Here is a 15390-nt window from a genome sequence, read left to right as displayed (position 1 = left end):
GCCTTCGTCACTTAGTGGCTCCCTAAGTCTTTGGAAATGCTCAGTTTCTTCTAAAGATATATTTATTCTTTAAAGTTGTTATTTGTGTACACGATGTATCCTGATCATATCCACCCTCATTCCCCATCTCCAACACCTGCCCCGCTCGTCTCCCTCCCAACAGTTTGTCTTCACTTCCGTTTGTCTTCACCTCTGACACCATTACTTTGCTTTTATTTCTGTCATGCTGCCTTTCTGGTAAATTTTTTGATCCATGACTAGCCTTTCTAGCCCTGCAGAATTTTGCAATAGTGGTTTTGTTCTCCTATAGGATAAAACACAACCTTAACAACAATAATAAATACCAATAAAACGTCTCCTGAGATCACCAATACCATCCCCAACTCCTACCCTGCAGCTCCCTATATCGACCACCCGAAATGTCTGTATGTCGCCGTCCCTCTTGCTTCTCTTCCTTCCCTGCACTGCATCATTTTCCAGAATTAACAATACCCACTTTGTTCCTGCCACTCGTTAGCAAACTCACGCTGGCTCAAATGCAGCCTTCTTTGTCAAACTTCCTGCCTTTCTCACCCTAGAATGGTTTTGTACAGTGAATATGAAGTGTGAGGTCAGAAAGGCCATGTGTTCAAAGTTCACTGTCCCTTATGACATCTAATTCAATGCGTTGGAATGCCTGACACATTGTAAAGGCTCAGAAATTATTTATTCTTTCTGTTAGGATCTTTGCTGTATTCCCATTGAACTTTGTTTATATATCCAAGAACAGGAATCGCTTTTTATTATGGCTTACAAATTCTTCGTTAAGCCCATGACCTTTTGGGGTAATGGCTCTATTATTTATATCTAGTTCAAACACATTATTTGGTTTTGTTTTCTCAAAAACGCTATTTGCCAATGCAGAATCTGTGCCCTGCTCCCAAAAATTGACTGCAGTGAGCCAAGGCGCTACTACAGATTTGCATTTTTATAAAGCATCCACATGGCTATATATAGCTTAAAACTCCAAGTTGTCCCTGAGTGAGGTAACCCAATCACAGAAAAACACACATGGTATGCGCTCATTGATAAGTGGATATTAGCCCAAAGGCTCGAATTACCCCAGATGCACAGAACACATGAAACTCAAGAAGGATGACCAAAATGCGAATGCTTCACTCCTTCTTTAAAAGGGGAACAAGAATACTCTTGGCAGGGAATAGGGAGGCAAAGTTTAGAACAGAGGCTGAAGGAATGCCCATTCAGAGCCTGCTCCACATGTGGCCCATACATATACAGCCACCCAATTAGACAAGATGGATGAAGCAAAAAGTGCAGGCTGACAGGAACCGGATGTAGATCTCTCCTGAGAGACACAGCCAGAATACAACAAATACAGAGGCGAATGCCAGCAGCAAACCACTGAACTGAGAATAGGACCCCCATTGAAGGAATCAGAGAAAGAACTGGAAGAGCTTGAAGGGGCTCGAGACCCCATATGAACAACAATGCCAAGCAACCAGAGCTTCCAGGGACTAAGCCACTACCTAAAGACTATACATGGACTGACCTTGGGCTCCAACCTCATAGGTAGCAATGAATAGCCTAGTAAGAGCACCAGTGGAAGGGGAAGCCCTTGGTCCTGCCAAGACTGAACCCCCAGTGAACGTGATTGTTGTGGGGAGGGCAGTAATGGGGGAAAGATGGGGAGGGGAACATCCACATAGAAGGGGAGGGGGAGGGGCTAGGGGGATGTTGGCCCGGAAACTGGGAAAGGTAATAACAATTGAAATGTAAATAAGAAAAACCCAATTTAATAAAGATGGAGAAAAAAAAACTCCAAGATGTCACCTTACTTAGTTGCTTTTGCTTCCTGTTGTGGCCACAATACTGAGATAGGTAATATGGGGAGGATTTACTTTTGCTAAGTTTCAGAGGTAAGAGCCCATCAAATTGTGGTTACTGTTACAATATGTTCCCAGAAAAGATTCTGTTCAGTGGATTAGTTAGGGAAACAATAAATGCAAATTCGTTAAAATCTGTGATTAAATCAGGTGAGATGTTGATTTCTGTCTTTAGGTGATTATGTACAGTGAGTGAGAAACTATTTTGGTAGATTGTGAAAAAAATAACTATATGAGTAACGTTAGTAGCATGTTAATAACACGTGTTTCTGCTTTCTGCAGATCTGAAACTCTGTGCAGAAATTTCTATACTTTATATCTCTTTCTTTCTTTCTTTCTTTCTTTTTTTAGAAAAGTTGTCTTTGTGAAAAAGTGAAGATTTATCTGTAAGAGTCTGGTCAGAAAAGAAGAGGCATGAGCCTTAAGAAGGATGGGAAAGAAGCAGGTAACCGAGGATAGGGAAACCTGGGGGAAAGGAGTTATATTGCTGAATGTATCATTAAATATATATTTTGGTACCATGTGGGAAGTAATGAGGTACCCCAAATTACAAGGACAGATCACATGAAACAGGTGACGGGTGCATCCAGACCACTTATCTGTGTCCATATGCTTTCAGGTACAACCCAGACTTCAATAACAGTGACATTGCATTTGTTTGTTTACAAAATTGCAAAATTCTTCCCTGCATAAATCAGGGTGCTTTCAGCTTCAGGAAATGCTGTGTGTGTGTGTGTGTGTGTGTGTGTGTGTGTGTGTGTGTATACCTTTGATTTACAACAGAGTCCAGGGGAACAAGGAGTTCTAGGGTGAGCTGCATGGAGTCCCTCCAGCCCCATTTCCCTGCAGTTCCCCATTCTTCAAGCTTTGCACCCTCTATGCCTAGCCCTCCGTAGGCCGGTGCCGGCAACCTTGAAGAGAAGGTCTCGGGGACACTGAATCAACCTTGTCCTGTGTGCTGACTGGTGCAATCATTGGCATTCTTACACCAATATTTGGCAGATCAGTAAGATAATCCTTGTGTAACACCGCCAAGTTTTTAAAGCTGCTATAGGCTCACCTTCCTGACCCACTAAGGTGTGAGAGGGCCACACAGTTCTAGAATCTATCCCAAGTTATGCCAAGATGGAGAATGGATGTTGGGGAGGCAGACAACAAGGCCCCTCCTATACAATGTATAGGTTGCTCTTCCTTCCATCCTCCCTTCCTCCCTTCCTCCCTTCTTCCTTCTTCCTTCTTCCTCCTCCTCCTTCTTCACAATGACTTTAGGAAACCTGGAAACCCAGCTTCACAGAAAGGAAATTGCAGGATTATAGAGCAGTCTCACCACGAAAGCTTGAACCGCCTCAAATTTGCTGCCAAGACATTGTTTTACTGTTGATTTGATTTCAAATTTTAAATATTCTGAGCTATGCAACTGAGTTGTGAATAATGTGTGGGTGCCTTGCTACACAGTTTGAGGAACATCAAATTAGGATCATACCCAGGAAGAGCAAAGAAGAGGAGAGCCAAGGATTTAATCTTTAAGGTTCTGACTCCATGCCTTACTCCTGAACTATTTTTAAAGGCCTCGTTTTTCCTAAAAGATTTTCCCTGCCTGGTCCAATAAGGAAAATGTGACCCACTTGAAGTCTTTAAAACAGAGAAAATTTAATTAGAAGAATGCATTGATGATAAAAAAAATCAATGTAATATAGTAACATTAGTAATATAGTTATTAGTAATATAGTAACAGGCTCTCTCTCTCTCTTTCTCTCTCTTTCTCTCTCTGTCTCTCTCTCTCTACATACATACACACACACACACACACACACACACACACACACCATTATGAGAAATATAGTAACATAGTGAGGTCATCCAGGTATGAGCAGAACCGAGAATCAAGGAGCCAGGACTACGTCTACGGCTCCAGGAACAATGGAGAGTTAAGGAGACCCAGCAGTGCAGTGTGGCTAATAGATGGTAGGTGAACATTCAGTTAATGCTAAGATATCCCAGAATGAAGAAAATTGGGATATACTCTCTTTTTTCTCTCTCTTCCGCCCCTGGCTTTTCACCAAATCTTCTTTTTGCCCAAATATACCTAGAAATTAGAGAGCAAGGGAGCCTGGGAAATGTAGTCCCACAGGGCCAAGCAAAGTAGGCAGTGACTGGTGCAAAACAGACTATATATATACTCTATTCATTCAACTTCTATTTATTAGCAAATATTTTGGGGGGGGCTAGGAAGTGCCAGGCTAGATGCTGGGGATGCCATAATGACCAAAATCGACCTGATCTCTGTCCTGAAGAGCAAGGCTAGTTAACAAAGTTTGTAAAAATACAGAAAATGCACCAAGTTCGAGAGAAACATTCAGAGTTATGTGGCAGCTAATGATTGGGGTGAAGGCTAGGGTGCCCCGCAGTTTTAACTCTAGTTAATTTGTCTTTTAAGCTCTGGGTAGAAAATGTGAATTCAGGAAAACAGAATATCCAGAAAATGTGAATTCAGGAAAACAGAATATCCAGAAATGTGAATTCAGGAAAACAAAATATCCAGATCTCTAGAAAGAAGTGTATAGAAATTATTCAATTATTTACATTTTAACTTAGTCTCTGTATAAAGAAACTTTATGATTTTAAAATTATGAAACTAAGAAGTGTACAACAATTGTGTGTGTGTGTGTGTGTGTGTGTGTGTGTGTGTGTGTGTGTGTGTGTGTGAGAGAGAGAGAGAGAGAGAGAGAGAGAGAGAGAGAGAGAGAGACCGTGTGAAGAACAATCTTTAGAAAAACGCGAGCATTCTAAGGACCCAGAGGGCTCACAACAGCTAATCTCTGTCATGCTTCTGAGTACCAACGCCCCCTTTGCTTCTCATCATAACTTGTGATCTTGGAGGCATGAAAGAATTTCAGCCCCTCCTCCCCTCCCCATCTCCGTTGGTTGCTCAGACAGGCTTCATGTCAGACCCGGTTTGGAGCACAAATCTGAGGACCGCGCAGGAAAGTTATCCTCTCCGTGGTCATGAGTGGAAGCAATGGACAGACTGACACCCGTACCTATCAATCCTTAGCTGAGGATTGCCCCTTTGGCTCTGCGGAACAACCCAAGAGATCCACGGGGAGACTGGTCATGCACAGCATGGCCATGTTTGGCCGAGAGTTTTGCTATGCGGTGGAGGCAGCTTACGTGACTCCAGTTCTGCTCAGCGTGGGTCTGCCTAAGAGTCTGTACAGCATGGTGTGGCTCCTCAGTCCCATCCTGGGATTCCTGCTACAGCCTGTGGTAGGGTCGGCTAGTGACCACTGCAGGGCCAGGTGGGGTCGCCGGAGACCCTACATCCTGACTCTGGGTGTCATGATGCTCTTGGGAATGTCTCTGTACCTCAATGGAGATGCTGTTGTATCAGGTAAGTGGATCGCACAGACCCAATAGTTAAGTGCTGGGTTAAAATGCCATCAGCGTGTTTTAATGCCTAATAGAAAATGGCTAGAACTAATGACCTCGCCCAGCCTGCAGTGACCTCCCTCCTACCTCTGAATGACCCCGAACCTGTGGTTGAGGGACTTTTGCTTCCAGAACCATCACGACACTGCCTTTTATTATTGCGAGGTTTTTAAATGGGATTGAACTTATATCTACTTCATCGAATTATATTATTAAAATTATTTTTACTTATTTATCAGTTGAAGGATTTTTGAACCTATTATGCCTCATGGAAGACTTTGTTAAGTTGTCCAGCTATAAGCTTCTGTAACACACCACCTGCTACGTAAAACAAGGCTTAATTCTGGGTGCTTAACATTTTAATTGGTGCAGGACACAGGCCTGTCAGCTCTGGGAGCATTTTTGCATTGCAAATCCTGGACACCAAATTTGGCTTTAAAGCAATATTTCTAGCTGCAAATCAGCTACTAACGTCTATGTAGTTGGTGGCAGTACATTGGAAAAAAAAATCATGAGGGGCCACATATTTTAAGGCCAGCAGAATGAGTGAGTATGATACAGCACCAGCAGTTATCATTTGTCTATATTTAGGAGGATGTACAGAAATGTAAGATATAAATAAGAAATATAAGATATGTACTGGAGGTAAGAAAGAGAAGATAGGATTATTTTTCGCTTACCTTTATACTGCAATGCTTCAAACATGTTCGTATCCTACACACCACTCTTAGGTTAACAAACTGTAAGCCAGGAAAACATCTATGTCATTCTTGACAGATTAGGTAGATGGATAGAGCGTACCGATAGAGTGAATCTTACGTGTTAAAAGTACCACAGTGGCTATCTCCATAAACCAAAGGAACCGGAGAGGATCGGTTGAGGATGGACATGATTTTCATTAGTCTGGGTCATTCCAAAATGTGTATCCAAGGTCTATAGGGCTTCAAGCTCTCCTACTCCGTCCCTTACACCAGCCAAGTCAGAGTCCTGGGAAATGGGGCCAGCAATGTGTATTTTGACTAAACAGTTAGGATGGCGGTCAGGTACTCCAGAGTTTGGGTACCTCTGTACAACTGTGGGTCTGCACATGCATAAAGGGATGCCCCGGAGAGCAGCCATCACCAGAGCTGGGATCTGAAGAATTTTATTCAGCTTATTTCGTATTGTTATTATTTTTAACTTAAAGAGATGTCATTAAAATCCCAGAATACTCTGATAAAATGCGTAACATAGTCCTTTTTAGAACAGTCCCGAGAATGAGTCACCATCACCGCTCTATTTCTAGGATATTTTCATACCCTTCCCCAAAGAAAGTCACCACTAGTCGTCACTCCCCATTTTCTCCCATGGACCAGAACTGGGCAGTCACTAGCTTACTTTCTGCCTATGTGTTTGTCTTTCCTAGGCATCCAATTGCTACTTAAACTTGAGAAAAAAAAAAGCCATTTTTAGATGTAAAACCCAGCCAACAAAACCAAAAACGAGGCAGTTTGATGAGAGTTTAAGTGAAATTAAAAAATATATGGGTTGTTCTAAAACCTGATTTAGAAGACCAATGTTTGTTTTTCTTTTAGCTTTGGTTGCTAATCCGAGGCAGAAGCTGGTCTGGGCCATAAGCATCACCATGATAGGTGTGGTTCTCTTCGATTTTTCTGCTGACTTCATCGATGGGCCCATCAAAGCCTACTTATTTGATGTCTGCTCCCACCAGGACAAGGAAAAGGGCCTCCACTACCATGCCCTCTTCACAGGTAGGGAATATTCCAGAAAGCCTCTCCACCAGCTTTGCAGACAGGGAGAAATCCAGCCAGCGGAAGCAGCCGGTGTCTCTGCTCTTAGAACCTTTTGAATGAATGGAACAGTTGACAGGAAGTGCCTATCACGAGCTCTGCTCCGTCTCGGTTCATTTTCCTGAACAAAGTAAGCTCATGACTGGGGCCACAGAGTTCCTGAGAAGGAAGTTTACATAAGGAGTTTCTTCAGAACACTGTAGAAACGTGTCTAGAAGAAAGGCACCCCATGCACTGAACATTCTCTTCAAAGCGGTGACCCTCGGGCACTCATTTGTCACGCAGCATCAGCTTACTAGGGATGTGTTGAAAACGCAGGTTTCTGGGTCCTTCCTCCCCTCACACTGATTCAGTCCATCTCAGGAATTGGCATTTTGTTTGATAAGGACCCCAGGTGTCCTAAGAGATACATTTGAAACCAAAAGTAGCATTAAAGCAAGCAAACGGAACTCCACCACCTTCAAGAGTTCTTCTGTGTATAAAGAAATCAACCTGTTCACTTATAAATGTCCATGTCCGGTGGGCATTGGGCTCTTTCAATCCCTAGGAAGCTGTTTTTCAGCCTTGATTGTCACTGGACTGTTTCCCAAGCAGTAGCACACCAGGTAGGAGCTAGACCCTGTTAACACTTTAAGTGAGGGCAGGATCCCAAGCCAGGGAGATCTTTATATCTAGCTGCTGGGCCCCATCAGACCTCTTAATTATATTGTCCTCATAATCAAGCCACGTGTACTTAAATGTTGAGGAATCCTAGCTCCATCCATGGCCATGTGGGTCGCTACCTCCAGAACCAGTATTAGTTCCTGCATGTGAAGCCATCTAGTCTAGTCTCGTCATTCTGGAAATATTTGAGTAGTGAAACTATGAAGAGACGAGACTACCTGGTGTAGCAAACTATTCCTACTGCTTTTAAAGAAGGCAGAAGGGCAGCCATGACACAGAGGGTGGAAGGAGGCCCCTAACCTCCATGTGTCTGGAGATGTAAATGCTGCAGAATAAATTCAGGGTCTGAGAAGATCCCTGTCTCACCTTTGCTCTTACTGTAACCCCATCCCCTCACCTGGGCACCTACCTCCCATAGACACTTGATCCTCGATATGAAGCACAACAAACACTTAACCACTGAGCCACCTCTCCACTCCCACAGGCTGTGTTCACCCCACACCTCAAGCTCTGCCTCCCACTAGTTCTCCACATTCTCTGTGCCCCCAAACTCTCAACGTGTTTCCAGGGCAGACCTCAGGGCTGTTTCATTCACTGTCTCCTGGATCTTTCACCATCGACAGTCACGTCAAAGATGCTCAAAATAAAGACTAATGCAAAGCAAGAGGGAATCTGCCCATTCCTTCTCCCATTTTTAATGTTAACGATGTCTTAATTTATCCTTTGAGAATTCCAAACGCCATGGTTTGATCATATTTATTTCCCTTCCTCCCATACTCTCCCCCTTTTCCTTCCCCAGACTCAAGGTCTTTTGTTCACTCAGAATGTCCCTTTGGAAATCAAAAATACTCTGAAATTCCCACCCTCCTCCTAAGGAGAAGGTCTCAAACTCTTCCTAATTTGCAATTAGACTTAATTTCTAACTTAGCCTTGGGCTCAATCCACAAAATAATCAAAGCACAAATGTTTAGTGAACGGATTCCTTGAGCAGGGAGAGGTGGGCTGCACAGCCCCTGGGGTTCTCTGGTCAGCCTGGTCTGCCATGCCACAGGACTGTTGCTGCCTGCTTGGCTTGAATAGCAGAAAGGTAATCTTCACAGAGATGGAGGACGGCAATCCAAGATCAAGGCGCTGTCAGAGAGGGATTCCGGGAAAGTCTCTCTTCCTGACTTGCAGACATCTATTGTCTTGTGTCCTCCTAAAATCCCTGCAGTCCCTTCTGTTGATGGAAGGGCAGTTGGTGACAGGGAAAAGCTCAGCCTACCTATGAGGAAACTCTCCAGTACTTCTCAATATAAAAGCTCAGTTTGTTCTCAAAGGGTAATTACCATATAATCTTTTTCTTGGCCTTGGTGATTTTTCGGCCTCCTATTTTAGAACATTCTAACCACTCCAATTGTACCATACATTTCATGAAAGAAGGAGGTATAGGCAGAAAATGTATGTGTGAATGAGTGAGAAGCGGAGAGAGAGAGGATGCAGAGGTGAACAGCATCCTGTGCGCATTGCTTTGCTACTTAGTCGCAATCCCACTGGAGTCCCTCTATTGTATCCACATCCTGACTCTTTCACCTGACTCCTGTGTGTGGCAGGTGCTCAAGGCGGAGGAAAGGGGGTGATCAGACAACTCTCACAGGACAGGGGCTCAAACACCTCTGTTGGTTTATTCTTCTTAAACAAGAGTTGAGGGGAGAAAAAATATGCTGGTGTTTGGTCAGCGTCCATGTCAGTAACAACTCAACTTTTATTTGGTTACTTGACTCCTATGTTGCCTCTTGGATACATGGTGGTTGGTTGCCATAGTTCCCTCATGTTTCTTGTAAGAGGGGGAATGGAGACAAGAGTCAGGGAAGAAGGAAAGGGAAGAGATATCGTCTTTTTAAATGAGAAAAGAACTTTCTACTCCCCACAGATATTTATTTGTTTCTTGTTGAGCATAATTAGATCATCTAGTAGGCTACTGAGGTTGAAAAATGAGGGCTTGTTTAGTTTTTCATTTTAGGGATGAGGACACTTTACTTCCCTGGAGCAAACTGCAATCCATTACTAAGGAAGAAGGGACATTTATTATTAAATAGGAGAAAGCCAATAAATACTTAAATAAAATACACATAACTGTGTGTTGGCCTTAAGGAAACATTTGATTTCTTTGTTCTCCTTTGTTTTTTCTCATTATGAGGACCAAACTCTGGATGTCAGGCAGTGTCTCTAGAGTTTGTGTTTGGTCCTGTGGAAGATCACCATGGACAGCTTCAGGCAAGTCTGTTCCCTGATAGAAGAGCAAACTCAAAAGTCCTCCTCTTCTAGGGCAGTACACCGGCTTCCCACCCAATTTGAGCTTAGTTTCTAAAGGCTCTGAGAGTTTATGTTGAGAGTTCCTATTGATGATGTCACTCTGCACTGCTCATAACAATCGTGGATCACTACGGGCCATTCATAAAATGTGCATGCCTTGTTCTGTGTACATGAAGCAGCACATACAGTGTGTGTGTGTGTGTGTGTGTGTGTGTGTGTGTGTGACAGAGAGACAGAGACAGAGACAGAGACAGAGACAGACAGACAGACAGACAGACAGAAGCAATGCCTTATCACTCTGCTCTGCTCTGCTCTGTCTGAATAAAACAGATGACTCCCATATACTACTCAAAGCAAGCATTTTCTGACAAAGGCATATTCAATGTCAGGGCCCATTCGGATTTCCATAAACAACATTCATACAGGCAATCTAGCCATCCCAGTAAATTGAAGTCCTTTTTATTTGTTTCCAAACTGTTTAGATCAACAGTTCTAAATGCTTTGCAAAATGTGTCAAAGATTTCATTGTGAATATTTTCCAGCCTGCTTTTGTGTGTATGTTTATATGCTAAAGAAAAATTTTCTCCTGGCTTCCAGGGAACAATTTTATTCTTCCCTTTGTCTCTCCCACTAAAACTGTCATCTCTCTAGCCCCTGGGTTAGCAGAAGCCATGTTGGATGTGGTAGACATGCTCATAGCCACTCGATGTGCACATCTATCCGTAGAGAGGCCTTTGTACCCAGTGAGTCAACAAATCCACACTTTTTGGTAGGAAGTTTCTTCCTTATGCTGAGAGTTCCTACCTCAGTATATCTGTGCTAAGTTGAACTCCAGTGGGCAGTATAGACTATCTCTTGGTGGCAAACTTGAACCAGACATTGGAAAACCCTGCCTCCCCTTGGCTGCAGTGCAAGCTCAGGATGTCTGAGGTTTGTCATCCTCCCCCACCCCCCGCAGTCTATAACAGTAATTGCAAACAAACTGGCCAAAGGCTCCATGTACAGAACGAAGATATGTGTGAAGGGTCAAAGGGAAGACTTGTATGCTCACTTCCTTTCTCAATGGCTCCCCCAGGGGAAGTTGTATCTGTAACGAGTGCTTCAGGGCAAAGGAACTGCATTCCTTCAGAGGAAGATGGGGAAACGCATTAGGCTTGGTGTCTTTTAACTTCAGAAAAGTACTTTAAAGTATGCCCAAAAATGCTAATGTGAAAACAAAAAAAATGCTCCATTTGGCAAATAATCAAAGACTAAGAAGAGAGTTAAAAATAGAGTTTCAGATAGAACCCCTTTAACCAAACTTTATTCGGTATCAAAGCACCACCTTTCATGTTTGGGGCTATTTAAACTTTTTCTGTTTGTGAATAATTGTTGGATGAACGGTTTTGTTTCATCAGCTGACTTCCCTTTGAAGTTTGTGCCCATGGGACACTTTCACATCTCCCGCCTCAGGTACCTTAGAAAGGACAAGCCAGAGCAGAAAGCAAGAACACCCCCCCCACACACACACACACACTTCACTTAAACTATTTTAGTTTCTAAGTCAACATGTACCATCCGTCCTTACAGGGTTCGGTGTGACGAAGCCTTCAGTGAATGTGTACCGTGTACAGTGATCAGTCAGGCCCGTTAGCTTTCCCCGTCTCACCGATCGCTGCTTCCATGTGTGGAGACCCTTCAAACTCTCCTCTGCTTACTCGAGGTCACACAAAGCCTTGGAATGTTGGTAGCTGGAGTTCTGTAGACTATAGACTTGGTTCTTTGCATCTAACCGTGCTGTGTTGCCTACTGCCAGGTTTCCCTCCTTCCCTCCTATCTTTCTATGAGCTCCTTGTTTTGGCTTACCTTTCTGTGCTTGTCACTGTTCCCGGTTCCAGTGACCCCAGGAGAGAGCTTTTCTACACTTTGTATTGGAAGTCTGGTACCAACTTCCTCGGCCTTCTTGTTCTGACCTCAGAGCCTGGGCTACACACACACACACACACACACACACACACACGCTTGTGTTGTTTATTTAATTTTTTTTTTGTCTGCTTCCTCATCTCTACTGGCAAGAATATCTTTCCTTTTCATTGCTCTGAGCCACTGCTTGGAGCATAAATGTGGGAGGGGCTTAGGAACCGTTGGTGTGACGGATATGCTATTTTCTTTTTTTTTATTTTTTTCTTTTTCTTTTTTTTTATTTTTTTATTTTCACATCCTCTGTTTTCACATTGCTTATGTTGTATTGCTGGGAGGTAAAGCACTAACCCAAGGCCACTCTACTGGATGTAGAGGAGGAGTAACAATCAACAAAACAGTTAACTGAAGATGTGGTGTCAGTCCCAGTTCAGATTCTTGTTAAAGATGAGCCCCAGGAATCTGAGTTCCTGTAAAAGTTCAGCAGAAGGAATCTGGACAAACTGTTTATTTGGGGTGGATTTCCTGGAGACGGAGGGAAATGTTTCCAAATGCACCGACCAGGTATTGTGGCCACTAGGAGGCGCAAGAGTGTCATTCACCTTATGTAGACTTGAACTATGGCTTAGGAACCAGACTGATTAATGAGCCTGGAGTGCACTCATCTCTAATCCTGAATCAAGAAAAGAAACCGGAGTCAGGTTTTATGAGTCCTGTCAGAAAACGGGGAGTTTCTCACCTAGGTTAGTGAGCCACTTTCTGTGCTTAAATTGAGAAACTCATTTTTATAAAAACAATGAGATACTTATAGTAGGTGTTTCTGTGGGAACCACTAGTGGATTAGGCATGTTAGCACAGACTAGAGACATCCATCAGGAATAGAACATCCCATCTGAGGGCATCTGTACTGTTGGACAAAGGCACTTGTCCAAATACTACATGTATTTGGCTAAGTAAGAACAATATGATTTTGACCCTGGTTTAGTGCACACTTTCTAGCTTGCAGCACAGGAAGCACCCAGCATAGGACAACTCTGGATGACATTTTGTGTCTAAAACAGATGTGAATCTGCAAAGTCAGAAGCTTAGTCTAATTACTTCTACGTTAAGGAGGTTTCCACAGCGTGGGGAACTTGGCCTCAATCAGATTGGAATGCTCCCCCCACCCCTCAGGGGCTGTGTCCAAGCTTTAGTGGTATAGAGAGCAAAGGTTTGGGAGGGAAAGTATGTAGGTTGTGTGACAACCACCCACAATGGCATTTGCTAGGCTGCTCACTGTCCTGCCATGCCTTAGTGGTGAGGGTGAACAGTCAGCACCCATCATCTTTCTTTCTATTTACAAGGCCCCCTCAGACCACGAATCCTCAGCTTCCTCCAGGCCACCTGCTTTTCTTATTCATACACAGGGATGGTGGGAGATCAGCTCGGAGCTTCAAGCTCTCTATACCTGTCCTTCCCTGCATCCCAGCAGAAAGATAAAACACACTCAGTGCCTATGATTGTTGGAGTCCATTCACACGTTTGTCCACTCCAGAATGTCATCTCTAACACCAATATCTATATCGAGGACCTTTATAGAGTCACCTAATTTTCACATTGCTGGCTGAGTTCCCAGGCTAATAAATAGAATATTGTAGGAGAGGTGTCTTTAAACAAGGAGACATTACATTCCTCCTCCTTATTTTGCTTCTCATATAGTAGGGATTTTTAACGATTATCTTGTGCCATGTACTTCACAGTTTTGTGCCCCATACTAGAGAGTTTGTTGCCTAAATTGACCCCAAAATAGGCAAGTGTGGCTTTTTAGGACTATCATTTTTATTTATTTAGGACTATCATTTTTATCATTTTATCGCTGAAGAGGAAGAGGCAGGAGGATCACCATTTCAAGGCTAGAGATCTTATCGCAAAGGAAACTGAAATGGCCGTGAGTGCCGTGATTGAAATGTTGTCTGATGTTTCTAAGTCCAAGAAGGCTGAGGTATCAACGGACTATAGTAAAAGTGCTTTTAAACAGAAACACAAAATGAAATTCTGTGTTGATCTGCAGCTGAGAGAGAGAGAGAGAGAGAGAGAGAGAGAGAGAGAGAGAGAGAGAGAGAGAGAGCTCTCAGGAACTGCATCCTGAATCTCTCCCACGAGCAGTGGTACCTGCATTCGTTCGTGCACTGATGTATTCATTGCCAGTGGCAACTCCATAGGTTGTAGCCACTGTGAATAACTCGCATACTTCCTCAAAGCACTGTCTTGAGGACTGACCATGGCAGTGTGTCACAAGCAGAAACGAGTCAGACACAGGACAAATTCATCTGTCCGGATTCACTGCCCAGCCATTCCTTCATGGAGGTCTTACTGCCTCATGGGTGAGGGGCCCTTCTAGAGTTACATTTCTGAAGTTCCTTGAGAGGAGGGAGATGTACTTTAACCTCTCACTCTCCAGCCCCAAGAAAGTCTGCCAAGACTTCGGGCCATCACTGCCGAAGTGGCTGACTAACACACGCACATTCATGAACACTCTCCCTCATGCACAGCCATGTTCTTAAAGCATTCTACTGAATCTACAAGCAATACCTTTGGAACCTCGCAGCCTTGGAAACTGGACTAGTTCTTAATGAAGTGGGGTGTTCTTTTTTTAACAGCTAGTTTTGTTCACATAGCAGTCTCATTACACATGGCCCAAGTACGTTCAGATAAGAACTCAAATTGGAAGTTAAACATTGGTCTTCAAACACCATAGCCAACAATGCCACGTTTGCCTATGATCTCTCTGATATAAAACCACATCCACACTCAGTGGCCACCAATCCATTCAGCACGGCTTCCTTAACTGTAAGCTGTTTGAAGCTACCAGTTTTAGCACTTTGATTTTTTTTTTCACGCTCTGAAAAAGTTCTTCATGGGGTTTCACCAGGGGTTGGGGGTGAACCAGCTCAACCTTGGTATAGTGCCAAAATGTGGCCAATTGAGGCTTCGAATAAGTCCCCGCAGCAGCTGCCATTGACAGTGCCTTCTCTGAGAAGTTACTGATGAACTTGGCTATGGTCTAAGGTGGAAGATACGTCTCCCAGAACCACCAGTTGAAGGTCCAAAGTGGGTTGTTCTTACAGTGAAGCTTTTCCACATACTTTACACCTTCCACATGACTGTTTACCTTTCTGCTTCTCTGCCCCTTTAACAGATGCATATACCACAGTGTCTGCCTTCCCACACTGAGTAGGCTCATGCTTCTGTGCCAGATACTTCCTGTGGGTGCTGGAGATTGGACCTCCGATTCTCATGCTTGCAGGGCAGTCACACGATCACTGGAGCCATCGCCAATCATCAGTGTGGGGCAGGGGGTGGGGAGCTGGGACTCTGAGCTGTGTTTTCTTCCTGGTCCCCTGGTTGATAAAGATATTGTCTTTGTCTGAGATGGGAGTTCACTCAACAAA

At 43.6% G+C, this 15390-nt stretch overlaps 1 protein-coding gene and 1 pseudogene across 1 annotated transcript in view; one reads left to right on the top strand and one right to left on the bottom strand.

The window, feature by feature from the left end:
* The first annotated feature begins 4782 nt into the window (after positions 1-4782).
* Positions 4783-15390, top strand: part of Slc45a2 (solute carrier family 45 member 2) — a 32117-nt gene continuing 21509 nt past the window's right edge. Inside the window, exons 1-2 of the mRNA XM_032896826.1 lie at positions 4783-5274; positions 6887-7063. Coding sequence (XP_032752717.1) covers positions 4890-5274; positions 6887-7063 — 562 coding nt within the window. The 5' untranslated portion in view covers positions 4783-4889. The remainder of the gene's footprint in view (positions 5275-6886; positions 7064-15390) is intronic.
* On the bottom strand, positions 14684-15237 carry LOC116895182 (annotated as a pseudogene).

This window comes from Rattus rattus, chromosome 3 (genome assembly GCF_011064425.1).
Source record: "Rattus rattus isolate New Zealand chromosome 3, Rrattus_CSIRO_v1, whole genome shotgun sequence".
NCBI classification, from domain to species: Eukaryota; Metazoa; Chordata; class Mammalia; order Rodentia; family Muridae; genus Rattus; species Rattus rattus.
This window is presented reverse-complemented; position numbering and strand designations above follow the sequence as displayed.